Below are 14,758 nucleotides of genomic sequence, written 5' to 3' on the forward strand. Positions count from 1 at the left end.
ACTCGTGGGCTCACTGACACAACCACTAAGGAAAATGTGTTTCTCTTGAGTGTTTCCATTGAGAAATTAAGACAAATTACATACAACTGTGCATTGCAGTGAGAAACTGACCTGTGCCTGGTTTCCCGATAGCGATGGAATTTAGGCTAATGCATCTTTCCTGCAACGGCCGAAGATGTAACATGCATTTCCCAAAACACCACGCAGAGAATGTTCGCTGTGTGTCGTTGAGGCCTGTGTTCATACTGATATAATTGAAAGAAAGCCAGCTCTGCTCTCGGATCAGTGATCCATTCAAATCTTACCTTAACATTAGAATTATTCCATGATAGTGATGACGGATCAGCTCCTAGAGAGAAATTATCATCTATGGCTGCAAATATTGAGGCTTACCCTATAATAATGCACTAAACCAAGATTTGGCACATCATTGCACACATTAGCCTACACATCAGGAAATGTATTGACAGTAGCCAAATAGCAAAATAAATCTATTAAATGTACATGAAATTGATTCCAATATCATTGAAATATATAGGCCTATGTAGCAAAGACATTGGCAACTTTGTATTTGTAGTCAACTCGTTGTGAAGTTAACGGTGGTCACAGTGAGACAGATAACCATATTGATTATATGTTTAACGGAGATCGTCTGTGTTTAAAGTGACTCGGTAGCGAAAAAAATGCATCTAACGACACACTTAGCTGTCAATAAATAACAAGTGTTTTCAAGTTCAACTTTAGTAATGATGGTTTTGGGAAACAACTCAGAGATTTAATAATGCTCCTACAAAGGTTCTAATGATGAACTTAGCCTTAAGATGCTTTTAAGAAAATGGGCCCTGTATGGCTCAGTTGGTAGAGCATGACGCTTGCAACATCTGGATAGTGGGTTTGATTCCTTGGGTCACCCATCAGATTTTGTTGCATGCATGCCTAAGTCACTTTGGATAAAAGCATCTGCTAAATGCATATATTATTATGATGAGTATTGGGACATGTACAAATAGTTAGACAAAGCATCCTTATTTCCTAGTCACTGATCTGTTATCAGCCCCCAGGAGTTCCCAGCTCTTATCGACCATCCTGTGTCTCCCTCTTCCTCCTTGCCATGCACTGTAACAACAACCTGCTTTTTCTTAAGCGGATGGTTCTGGTTGCCGGAACATAATTCCAAATCATTTGTAGACTGCAAATTGACTGCAAGCCCAAACAGAATATCGGACTAAAACAATCATTTCAAACATTGCTTACATTTGTATACAATCACGTGTCTCTCTATTATGCATGGCAATACTTGGGAACAGATTTCCACTTCGAGCTGATTTTCTGGTGTTTTTACAGTCTTCAAATCAAATGTTATTAGTGTCACGGCTCCTCCTCTGCAGTGCAGGGGTGGTTCCCCCTGCAGGCAGAGGAGGGTCGTTAGTGATTGCAGCTGGTGTGATTGGAGCCACCTGGGCTCAGGGTATTTAACAAACTGCTCCACTAACCTCTCTGTCGTCTGTCTCCTTGCTGAGCTTCTGGCTCGCTTGGCTCTCCCTCTGCCTCCTCCTCCTCCTCCTCCTCCTCCTCCTCCTCCTCCTCCTCCTCCTCCTCCTCCTCCTCCAGGTATGATCCGGTTTCGTTTGTTGGTTTAGTTAGTTTCCATTCAGTCATGTTTACACACACATATTCACGCATCCATGCACCTTACCTACACCTTACATTATGACATTTCCACACCTCATTCCTTTTTCTTTGTTAATAGTTTTGTTTTATAATAAAGAACGTTTTGGAATTGGCCTATACCAGTTGTTGATGTCCTCTCATTTTTGCCACAGGCTATGAGCCGGCCTGTGACATTAGTCACATGCGCCGAATACAACAGGTGCAGACTTTACAGTGAAGTGCATACTTACGAGCACCTAACCAACAACGCAGTACAATTAAGAATAAGAACATAAAAGTAACATGACATTAAAGAGCAGCAGTAAAATAACAATAGCGAGACTATATACACAGGGGTACTGGTACAAAGTCAATGAGCAGGGGCACCGGTTAGTTGAGGTAATATGTACATGTAGGTAGAGTTATTAAAGTGACTATGCATAGATGATAACAACAGAGAGTAGCAGCGGTGTAAAAGAGGGAGGGGGCAATGCAAATAGGCTGGGTAGCCATTTGATTAGATGTTCAGGAGTCTTATGGCTTAGGGGTAGAAGCTGTTTAGAAGTCTATGACTAGGGCGGCTGGGGTCTTTGACAATTTTTAAGGTGGCTGTAGAACCTTTTGAGGATCTGAGAACCCATGTCCAACAGTAAACATTTTTTAACCCTGATCTACACCATGAGCTACACCTGCTGTGACTATAGTTGCTGTTGACTTTTTATGATATAGCCAATTTGACTTTGTGGCTGTGGTAACTAGTGGGAACCATAATTACTTTAGCACCTGACACAGTGCTGCAGTTCATTCGGTACCCGTAGTGGTGTCTCCTTTTGACGTTATGTGGGTAAAACGTTGTTTTATAAATCTATAAACACACTCACACACACATACTGTACCAAGCAGCTATCTGAGGTTTGGACAGTTCTTTATTTCCCTTTTATAAGGCTGCTGGGTCTCCCCATAGTGGATATACATATACTGTATGTACAGGAGACTGCTATACTGGAGTTACACTGAGAGATAGGGCTGGGAGAGGGTCCACATTACACATTAGACTTCAAGAAACAACACTGATGGAGCCTCATCTCCAGGGAACAGAATTTAGCAGAGAGAAAGAGAGAGATGCGGGTAACAGCACAAGAGAATGGGGGAGGAGAGGAGGGGGGGATGTTGCAGCACAATAGCCTTGAGAGAGGCTGGATGACTGCCTAATAACTTAACACTAGAAAATAACATACAGATTTCACGCACAGTGCATCTTTAAATAGGTTACGTGGAGAACCGCTTACCATAAATATCTGTATTTTCGGGAACCAACATATATAAAAATAATAAAATAAAAAAATCATTGTTCAGTCTTAAATTTGTTTTCTTTTTTTTCTATTTGTCTTTTATTCCCCCTTTTGCGATGTGTTCCTTCCTTTCTTCCGTCTGCCTCTGAAAAGACGGAAACGAGAAAAAACTAATCCAATCAAAAATAGCACAATATGAATTAGTAAAAAACGAATGAACGGAGCACAACAGTCAAACCATCACAAAAAGAACACAGACACACTGAACAGAACAGCAAGAACACAGTACTTTTTTTAGCATCCTTATCACTGTTATGATCGTCATCATCATCATCTTCCTCAGGTACTGGCGCGAAGCAGGTGAATTTTCAGCTGATCTTGGAAGCATCCAGCTAGCCCAGCTCCCTGGCATAGAGTTGGAAAGGGGGCTCACTCCCTATCTTTGCCATTATCAATTCTGTGACAGTGTGCTCTCTATCCAACTCTATGCTCCCTGGTCATTACTGATTTCTCGGAATAACTTCACAGTGTGGTAGTAGTAGGACTAGGAGGTGGGTAGGATGGGGTGACGGGGAAAGCCAGGAGGTATCATCATCATCATCGTATCGCAACTGGAACAGGGAATCATCATATCATAATAACCATGTACAGCAACGATTAGAAAACAACTAGAAACCCGAAAGTTCATGAAAAGTCAACAAAATGGTTGCCTTTGTTGCTCCGTCACGTCTCCTTCCTTCCCATCATATGGGGGTGGGGAAGGCTTCTGACTGGTTACAGCGTACACTGATGGGATGGGCCCATGTCTGGCAGAGTGGGGATTGGAAGGTTGGAGAGGGAGGGAGTGTGGTCCAAGGCTGACTGGAATCCATTGGCTGGTGGGTGGGACTCAACAGGGTGATATGTCATCAGGAGAAAGGAATGTGGTTGGTTGGTAGGTCATATGTGTGATTGGCAGGTCGTAGGACGAATCCTCTTCTCAGAGGTTAGGCACGATGTTGTAGCAGTGCCCGCCTCTTTCGGCTGTAGTAGTGGCGTAGGCCGGTCTGTCTGGCAAAGTTCATCATATAGTTTTGTTTACGAGTGCTGTAGGGAGACAAAGACAGTGAGAGAGAGGAGAAAGAGAGTGGGAAGAAGAGAGGAAGAGAGGAGGGAGACCATTAGTGACCAGGAAGTGGTATTAACAGTATCCACACACTCACTCATGCAGACACCCTCTTACATGTACACACATACACTCTCATATGCAAGCTCACACACTTCTAGATCCATGCTGGCATTTTCAGTTGGGTTTCACCCATAACCTCAAACACTCAAAAATGATATTCGATTTAGCGAAAGGTGGACTGTTTCTTTAAGATGTGCATTACTTACTGAATATTGAAATGTGTATGTGACCATCATCTTATAGGTGAACAATATTGTATGTATTGACACATTCTCAATGGCAGTATCATAAGCAGACAGGTCAACAGGACAAGACATTGAACAACAGAACTACAGGACACAAGACTAGCTAGAGAGCTACAGACATGGTCACAGACATTATCTACAGATGTGGTCGGGTTCTGGGTTTTCTAACTCTGACCATGGTTATAAGGATCTAAGGAAGGAGAGTGTTTGAGGTCAGAGTTCGTAGAGTAACAGCCATCATATCACTTGGAAAAACAAATCAAAGTAATAAAGGTGCAGGGGATTGAGGGAGGGAGGAGATACATTGAAAGAGAAGGTAATTAGACGCAAAAAGAAGCTGTGATTGCTTAGCCTGTCATTGCATCATCTGTCCAGCGGGAGGTGCCAGTATGCCTGGAGTGCATCCAGTGGCCTCTGCAAAGCTGGGGGGGTCGGGAGGTGTGTGGTGGAGGGGTGTGGTTGAAGGTCGGAGGGTGGCAGAAACTGGGATGGGGTCGAGGGCGTGGTGGGGTGCTTTGCTAACTAAAATGGGATGTCTGTCTGGCCGCTTCTGTTTTTTCTCTTTTTTTCTCATTAACAAAAGCGAAGGACAGTATGGCGGGAGCTCCAAATTCAGAGAAGGTTGTGGTCCATGGACCGGCAGCCATGGAGGTGGGGGGGAGCTTTGCAACGGTGGATTTAAAAAGTCATGCAAGGACTTGGATGGAGGAGGTTACTCTGATGATGATGATCAGGGCTGATGAGTTTTAGGTCCTTAGTGGTGTCTGACAATCTGAAGTTATGCCATTATGCTCTATATTCTAGTGTGTGTTGGGTTTAATTAATATAATGATGTTAGATGTTCAGGTTAGAATGAAGAGGTAAGTGTGTTACCCATATTACAGTGCCTGAACTGTTTAACTTGTGTGGCAGTGTCATCCTCAGAGTGTGCTACGTGTCTAGGATCTGCACACATGTAACCACATTAAACCAAAGCCATACTTAAAACACAATGGCTGCAAGTGCGCAACAGACATTGATATAGTGATGCATTATATCACACAAATACACATAAACATGAAGCAGACCAATTGAGATCTTCAGAAAAGCTATATATTTTACATTTTGAGAGACCTGCTTCCTCAAATTATTTATCTGTATTGTCTGAACTATAGCTCTGTCTGTGTGTCATGGATGGGCCTTGAAAAGAGCCTGCACCTGGTTTATGATAGTGGGTGTCCTGTGCCTCTGTGGAGGTGGGGTGGGGGGATTCAGGTGAAGGAGATGCTGACAGAAAAGGGGGTCAGGGGTGTAGCTGAAGGGTGAGGGGGTGTCACAGGAGGGGAGAGGCGGAAGACTTACCTGACTCTACAGCAATGCCACAGGGAGCAGAATACAGAAGAGAGCAGAGGTTAGAGCGTGAGAGGGGAGGAGGGGGTGGAGGGGGGTGCTGCAGGCTCGCAGAAAGTTCTGGGGGGGCAGGAACCCCGGCCGCCTGGGGAGGCGAAGGGAGCCAGGGAGGAGGGAGAGAGGGGGTAGGGGGGTAGAGAAAGAAAGAGGGAGCAGGAAGTATCCAGAGAGAGGTAGAGCAAGAGAGAAGAAAAGGAATAGGGGAGTGAGAGAAGCAAAAGAGACCAAGGATGTAGAGAGAAAGAGAGAGCGATAGACAATAACAGATGGAAATGGAGGAGTGAAAGAGAGGACCAATCCGTCCATTATACACCAGAGAGAACGAGAGAGGGAGTAATAGGGAAAAAATTGATATTGGAAGGAAGAGGAAGGAGGAGATGGAGCAATGATAAGACATGAGGTAGCAGAATAGCATAAGCGCAGGCAGAGGAAGAAGCGTTGGAAGGGGAGGAGGTAGGTGGAGGAAAAGGAGGAATATGGTCACACATGTTAGTGATTGTAAGGCCAGGGAGGAGAGGCACGGGATGACGATTGAAACAATTGAAAAGGAGGAGAGGAGTGTGAGGAGTGGTGGTGGAACAGAGACACAGAAATAAAAGAGAGAAGTGTGAGGATCACGTACAGTTATTCTGTTCAGCAGACACTGTTGTTGAATGTTGAAAACCAGCAATGGGAGTGGGAGAGTGGGAGTGGAGGAGTGCAGGTCGAGGCCAAACGAAACCAGGGACAGCTCATGTAAGGACTGTGTGTATTGTGTACTGTATGTGTGTGCTTTGCCGTGACGTAAGACAGATATCATATAAACCTAAACAGTGAATATTTGTACTATATTGGGTATTTGTTGTTTGCCAACTGATGACACCAGCACTGACAGGACCAACTTAGTGAACAACATGGTGGACATCAAGCCTATACATACACATTCTGTCACTTATGTGAAACATTTACAATGCATTGGCCACTTAATGACATTCAATAGCATCTTATGCAGCCTGGTCTCATAGGCTAGACGTAACATAGCAAAAGCAAATCCAACACTGTCACGTTTGTCATAATAATGATCGAACCAAGGCGCAGCGTGAGTAGCGTTCCACATAATTTATTACAAAGTTAGAAAAATACAAAACAAATAAAGAATAAATGAACCGTGACTACAATGCAACTACACATAAACAATATCCCATAACCCCCAAGTGAAAAACAAGCTACTTAAGTATGATCCCCAATTAGAGACAACGATTACCAGCTGCCTCTAATTGGGAATCATACAAATCAACCAAACATAGAAAAACTAAACTAGAACCCCACATAGAAAATAATAACTAGACAAACCCCCAGTCATGCCCTGACCTACTCTAACATAGAAAATAAGAGGACGTGGTCAGGTCAGGACGTGACAAACACTCAATGTGTTACGTTTGTTATGGTTACGTGAGACAGAAGGCTACTTATGGCAAAAATGAACGTAGGGTGGTTGGTCAGGGTGGATGGGTAGCCATATAACATGAATGTCTAGCAACCCGAAGGTTGCGTGTTCAAATCTCATCATGGACAATTTTAGCTAATCAGCAACTACTTACTACATTTGAGATACTTTGCAACTACTTAGCATGTTAGCTAACCCTTCCTCTAACCCTAACCTTCACATTTTAACCTAACTCCCAACCTTAACACTAACCTTAACGCCTAGACTTAGCTTTAGCCACCTAACCACCTAGCTAACGTTAGCCACAAAAACGGGAATTCATAACATGTCATACATTTTGCAAATTCGTGACATATTGTACAAATTGTAATGTATAACGTTTGTTTGAATTGTAATTCGTAACATATCATATGAATTACACTGAGTGTACAAAACATTAGGAACACAACAGACTGGCAGATTGAGCCTAAAAACAGGGCGGTTTGGATAACAGCCTGGGGGATTGTTTGGGGAATGAGGAACCAGGGGTTACTAGGATGGTTGGAGATACTCACAGAACTACTTCCACATGGTCCAGCGCCCACTGGTCATGTCCCACACCGTCGTGACGCGGCTGCCACCACCGCAGCTCCACCCCTTTAACTCTCGCCTCTCTGTGAAAGTTAGAGGTCAGAGATTAAGAATAGGTGTGGGTCTTTCTCAATCATTTTTTTTTGAACACTCATGTCCTCTCTACCTAGCTTAAAACAAATGTTCCCACAAGTTTAATGAACGTTCCCTTAAGCATTATTAGGTCATATCTAATGTTTTCATAGGAATGTTCCAGTGACGTGCAATAACTGTTTCCAAGAGACCATTCCCTTAATGTCAAACAGAGCTTACCCAGATCGTGGTTACCATGTTCTCAGAATATTCAATAGTAATGCTCTAGACACGTTTTATTGTAACTTTGCAAGAACATTCCTGTGTCCAGTTTTCTAAGGGGTAGGAGAATATTCCATCAACGTCCCACCAAACATACACAGAACATAGTTACCATCTTCTCAAAATATATGAATGTTTTAGACACATTTCATGGGAGCGTTGCAAGAACATTCCTGTGTCCAGTTTTCTTTTTTCATCATTATACAGAGTATTAGGAAAGTATTCAGACTCCTTCCCGTTTTCCACATTTTGTTACGTTACAGCCTTATTCTAAAATGGATTCAATTAAATGTTTTCCTCATCAATCTTCAGTGACTGGGAGACTAGTCAGGATCGAGAGACCTGCAGAGAAGGATCTGCAGAGAAGAATGGGAGAAATGTTGTGTTAGCTAATCCAAGTTTATCAGTCTCAACGTCAACAGTGAAGAGGCGACTCCGGAATGCTAACCTTCTAGGCAGAGTTGCAAAGAAAAAGCCATATCTCAGACTGGCCAATAATAAGAAAAGATTAAGATGGGAAAAAGAACACAGACACTGGACAGAAGAACTCTGCCTAGAAGGTCAGCATCCTGGAGTCGCCTCTTCACTGTTGATGTTGAGACTGGTGTTTTGCGAGTACTATTTAATGAAGCTGCCAGTTGAAGATTTGTGAGGCATCTGTTTCTCAAACTAGACACTCTAATGTACTTGTCTTCTTGCTTAGTTGTGCACCGGGGCCTCACACCTCTTTCTATTCTGGTTAGAGCCAGTTTGCACTGTTCTGTGAAGGGAGTAGTACACAGCGTTGTACGAGATCTTCAGTTTCTTGGCAATTTCTCGCATGGATTAGCCTTCATTTCTCAGAACAAGAAAAGACTGACGAATTTCTGAAGAAATCGAACCCACAAATGCTGATGCTCCAGATACTCAACTAGTCTAAAGAAGGACAGTTGTATTGCTTCTTTAATCAGAACAACAGTTTTCAGCTGTGCTAACATAATTGCAAAAGGGTTTTCTAATGATCAATTAGCCTTTTAAAATGATAAACTTGGATTAGCTAACACAACGTGCCATTGGAACACAGGAGTGATGGTTGCTGATAATGGGCCTCCGTACGCCTATGTAGATATTCCATAAATAATCTGCCGTTTACAGCTACAAAAGTCATTTACAACATTAACAATGTCTACACTGTATTTCTGATCAATTTGATGTTATTTTAATGGACAAAAAACGTGCTTTGTTAAAAGTACACAGAATAAAAACTATTTTATGGATCATAGAGATTCAGGAGTAACATTAGAACAGGGTAAAATGCCTCAGCAACATTAGAGCACTATACAGAAAGTACTTGCTGAAATGAGTAAATCAAATCAATGATGTGAGAGTAGTCAGATTAACTGATAACTGACACAGACATTGTGTCGTAGTAGAAATATTGGAATGCAGTGAACCAAGAGATTGTGAGTTCAAATCACAAGTGAGGACATGATGAATAATAATTACTGTATAATTACTGTGTGTTCCTAACTTTGCCAACAGAGCAAGAGCTGTGTATGGATCAGTGGTTCATTAATCAGAGCCAACAGTAACAAGGCGTGATGTGCAATGAGAACATTTCTTTGGGACCATCAGGTGACTTCCTGACAACTGATACACTGCAACGTTCCCACGAAATATGTCTAGAACATTAATAAATTGTATGTTTGATGGGACGTAGATGGAATTTTGTCCTAACCCTCAGAAAACTAGACACAGGAATGTTCGTGAAATGTTCCAATGAAACGTGTCTAGAACATTAATATTGGATATATTGGGGCGAGAACGTAAGGAATCACAGAAGGATGAACTGAGAAAGAGCTGTGTGTCAGTATTAATCTAAATTAAATAAACCTTTATTGGAAGGAAAAACATCTCTGTATGTATAGGTTCACTCACAGTGGGATGTTGTAGGACACTCTCTGGGCCTTGATGAAGTCTTTGGGCTGGTGCTGGGCGATCACGTGCCAGCTAACTCCATTATTGACAGTGTACTGTAGCAGCACAGCTCTGTCCACTGTGTCAGGCTGGTCCAGGGCTGTGTTACAACTGTCTGTCTGGGACACACTACCTATCTGCAGGACGAACATGATCTTACTGTGGGTGGGGGAGGGCGAGAGAGAAAAAAATTGTAAGATTGCCTTGGTATTTTTGTCCTACCAAATTTAGGCTCCAAGTTTTCCATCTTAGTCCTGCTGTATATTGACCTCTCATTGGCCTTGGCTAGGATTAGCTAGGCTGGGCTATGCTAGGCTAGGACGAGCTAGAATAGGCTTCATGCCATAGGGGGCACGTGCCACCACAGATTTGTGCTGTACGTTTAAAAAAATCTGTAATACTACTAGCCACAGCAATTTTATGAAGTTGGCTTTAGCTAGCCCAGATACGTCCCCAATCTCCGAACCATCTACCAAGAAGACATTTCAGGCTATCAATCAAGAGTAGCTAGCTTTTCTAACTGTCTTAGCCTCACTAGGGTAGGGGGCACTATTTTCACCTCCGGATGAAAAGCGTGCCCAAAATAAACTGCCTGCTACTCAGGCCCAGAAGCTAGGATATGTATATAATTAGATTTGGATAGAAAACACTCTGAAGTTTCCAAAACTGTTAAAATAATGCCTGTGAGTATAACAGAACTGATATGGCAGGCAAAAACCTAAGAAAAGTCCATCCAGGAAGTGGGATTTTTTATGTTTGTAGTTTTCTATTGAATGCCATTCCAGTATCCATTGACTTAGGACTCAAATTGGACTTCCTATGGCTTCCACTAGATGTTAACAGTCTTTAGAAATAGTTTCAGGCTTGTATTCTGAAAAATGCGGGAGTAAGATCACTTTGAACGAGTGGACACTGCAGTGTCCCAGAGGTTTTTCATGCGCGTGACCGAGAGCACGCCTTACTTGTTTTCCTTTTATATTGATGAAGCTATTGTCCGGTTGAAATGTTATTGATTATTATGACTAAAAACAACCTGAGAATTGATTATAAACATCGTTTGACATGTTTCTACAAATTTTACTGATACTTTTTGGATTTTTTGTCTGTCTGTTGTGACTGCTTTTGAGCCTGTGGATTACTGAACAAAATGCACAAACAAAACAGAGGTTTTAGGATCAAAGAGGGATTTATCGAACAAAACAAACATTTATTGAGTAAATGGGAGTCTTGTGAATGCAACCATATGAAGATCATCAAAGGTAAGAGATTCATTTTATCACTATTTCTGACTTGTGTAACTCCTCTACTTGGCTGGTAACTATTTGTAATGATTTGTCTGCTGGGCGCTGTTCTCAGATAATCGCATGTTATGGTTTCGCCGTAAAGCCTTTTTGAAATCTGACACCGTGGTTGGATTAACCTGTTGGGGATAGGGGGCAGTATTTACACGGCCGGATAAAAAACGTACCCGATTTAACCTGTTAGGGCTAGGGGGCAGTATTGACACGGCTGGATAAAAAACGTACCCGATTTAATCTGGTTACCACTCCTACCCAGTAACTAGAATATGCATATACTTATTACATATGGATAGAAAACACCCTAAAGTTTCTAAAACTGTTTGAATGGTGTCTGTGAGTATAACAGAACTCAAATGGCAGGTCAAAACCTGAGAGATTCCTTTACAGGAAGTGGCCTGTCTGACCATTTCTGGAACTTCTTTGCCATCTCTATCTTTTACTAAGGATCTCTGCTCTAACGTGACACTTCCTACGTCGTCCATAGGCGCTCAGAGCCCGGGAAAAACCTGAATGTCGTCATCCCAGCCCTAGGCTGAAACACATTATCGCCTTTCTCAAGTGGCCGATCAAGGGACTCTGGGCTTAGGCGCGTGACCTGACCGCCCCGTCTTTGTGATTTTTTTCCTCTGTTTGCCGAAAAGGAGATTCCCGGTCGGAATATTATCGCTTTTCTACGAGAAAAATTGCATAAAAATTGATTTTAAACAGCGGTTGACATGCTTCGAAAGTACGGTAATGGAATATTTAGAATTTTTTTGTCACGAATTGCGCCATGCGCACGACCCTTCTTTACCATTTCGGATAGTGTCTGGAACGCATCGAACAAAACGCCGCTATTCGGATATAACGATGGATTATTTTGGACCAAACCAACATTTGTTATTGAAGTAGCAGTCCTGGGAGTGCATTCTGACGAAGACAACAAAAGGTAATCAAACTTTTATAATAGTAAATATGATTATGGTGAGTGTTAAACTTGCCGGGTGTCTAAATAGCTAGCCCGTGATGCCTGGGCTATGTACTTAGAATATTGCAAAATGTGCTTTCACCAAAAAGCTATTTTAAAATCGGACATATCGAGTGCATAGAGGAGGTCTGTATCTATAATTCTTAAAATAATTGTTATGCTTTTTGTGAACGTTTATCGTGAGTAATTGAGTAAAATGTTAGCGAATTCCCCGGAAATTTGCGGGGGGTATGCTAGTTCTGAACGTCACATGCTAATGTAAAAAGCTGTTTTTTGATATAAATATGAACTTGATTGAACAAAACATGCATGTATTGTATAACATAATGTCCTAGGGTTGTCATCTGATGAAGATCATCAAAGGTTAGTGTTGCATTTAGCTGTCTTCTGGGTTTTTGTGACATTATATGCTAGCTTGAAAAATGGGTGTCTGATTATTTCTGGCTTGGTACTCTGCTGACATAATCTAATGTTTTGCTTTCGTTGTAAAGCCTTTTTGAAATCGGACAGTGTGGTTAGATTAACGAGAGTCTTGTCTTTAAATAGCTGTAAAATAGTCATATGTTTGAGAAATTGAAGTAATAGGATTTTTAAGGTTTTGAAAATCGCGCCACAGGCTTCAAGTGGCTGTTACGTAGGTGGGACGAATTCGTCCCGCCTAGCCCATAGAGGTTAATCTGGTTACTACTCCTGTCCAGTAACTAGAATATGCATATCATTATTGGCTTTGGATAGAAAACACCCTAAAGTTTCTAAAACTGTTTGAATGGTGTCTGTGAGTATAACAGAACTCATATGGCAGGCAAAAACCTGAGAAGATTCCTTACAGGAAGTGGCCTGTCTGACAAGTTCTTGTTCATCTTGGCTCTTTTTATTGAAGACTGAGGATCTTTGCTGTAACGTGACACTTCCTACGGCTCCCATAGGCTCTCAGAACCCGGGAAAAAGCTGAATGATATCGAGGCAGCCCCTGGCTGAAACACATTAGCGCGTTTTGATAGTGGCCTGTTAGAGGACCATCAGACTGGGGCTCGTGCACAAGGGCACGAGATGTTTTTATTTTCTCTCTTTGAACGAAAACCACCACTCCCGGTCGGAATGTTATCGCTTTTTTTACGAGAAAAATGGCATAAAAATTGATTCTAAACAGCGGTTGACATGCTTCGAAGTACGGTAATGAAATATTTAGAATTTTTTTGTCACGAAATGCGTTGTGCTTGTCACCCTTCTTTACCATTCGGATAGTGTCTTGAACGCACGAAAAAAAACGCTGCTATTTGGATATAACTATGGATTATTTGGGACCAATTCAACATTTGTTATTGAAGTAGAAGTCCTGGGAGTGCATTCTGACGAAGAACAGCAAAGGTAATAACATTTTTCTTATAGTAAATCTGAGTTTGGTGAGTGCTAAACTTGCTGGGTGTCTAAATAGCTAGCCCTGTGATGCCGGGCTATCTACTGAGAATATTGCAAAATGTGCTTTCACCGAAAAGACATTTTAAAATCGGACATAGCGAGTGCATAGAGGAGTTCTGTATCTATAATTCTTAAAATAATTGTTATGTTTTTTGTGAACGTTTATCGTGAGTAATTTAGTAAATTCACCGGAAGTGTTCGGTGGGAATGCTAGTCACATGCTAATGTAAAAAGCTGGTTTTTGATATAAATATGAACTTGATTGAACAAAACATGCATGTATTGTATAACATAATGTCCTAGGGGTGTCATCTGATGAAGATCATCAAAGGTTAGTGCTGCATTTAGCTGTGGTTTGGGTTTATGTGACATTATATGCTAGCTTGAAAAATGGGTGTCTGATTATTTCTGGGTGGGTACTCTGCTGACATAATCTAATGTTTTGTTTTCGTTGTAAAGCCTTTTTGAAATCGGACAGTGTGGTTAGATTAACGAGAGTCTTGTATTTAAAATGGTGTAAAATAGTCATATGTTTGAGAAATTGAAGTTACAGCATTTTTTGAGGTATTTGTATTTCGCGCCACGCGATTCCACTGGCACAATGTATAACACTTGTTTGTTTTATGAATTTTTATAATGAGTATTTCTGGTTTTGAATTTGGCGCTAGGCAATTTTACTGGATGTTGACCAGGTGGGACGGTAGCGTCCCACACCCCCTAGAGAGGTTAAATGGCGTGCCTGCTGGCAAGGTTGGTTAGACTTTAGAAAAGCAAGCAATAACAAAAAAAAGTAAAAACCGTCAGCTGGATACAGACAGTTCAAGAGGTGTGCTTAGACATGCAGAAAAATACATTTTTTGACATAGAATGAAGCATAATGATTTTGGCTCTAGATTGCAGGAAAAAGCTGCTTCAGGTGTTTGAAAAATACTAAATTCTCCACCGCCCAGCCATCCTCACGTACTTTGTGCCCCCTTTTTGGGGTGCATGACGCCCCTGTTCAGTACTTGTCTCATGTGAG

General features: G+C 41.8%; 1 protein-coding gene across 2 annotated transcripts in view; it reads right to left on the reverse strand.

Annotated features, from left to right (window-relative positions):
* Window positions 1-2,558: 2,558 nt before the first annotated feature.
* LOC106573022 (reelin) overlaps window positions 2,559-14,758 on the reverse strand; it is a 318,605-nt gene continuing 306,405 nt past the window's right edge. For both annotated transcript variants that reach the window (XM_045696831.1, XM_045696832.1), the window contains exons 65-68: window positions 10,012-10,209; window positions 7,725-7,823; window positions 5,697-5,702; window positions 2,559-4,028 (exon numbers count right to left, since the gene is read on the reverse strand). In XM_045696831.1, the coding sequence (XP_045552787.1) occupies window positions 3,929-4,028; window positions 5,697-5,702; window positions 7,725-7,823; window positions 10,012-10,209 (403 nt within the window). In that variant the 3' untranslated portion in view covers window positions 2,559-3,928. The remainder of the gene's footprint in view (window positions 4,029-5,696; window positions 5,703-7,724; window positions 7,824-10,011; window positions 10,210-14,758) is intronic.

Source organism: Salmo salar, chromosome ssa16, assembly GCF_905237065.1.
Source record: "Salmo salar chromosome ssa16, Ssal_v3.1, whole genome shotgun sequence".
Classification (NCBI taxonomy): domain Eukaryota; kingdom Metazoa; phylum Chordata; class Actinopteri; order Salmoniformes; family Salmonidae; genus Salmo; species Salmo salar.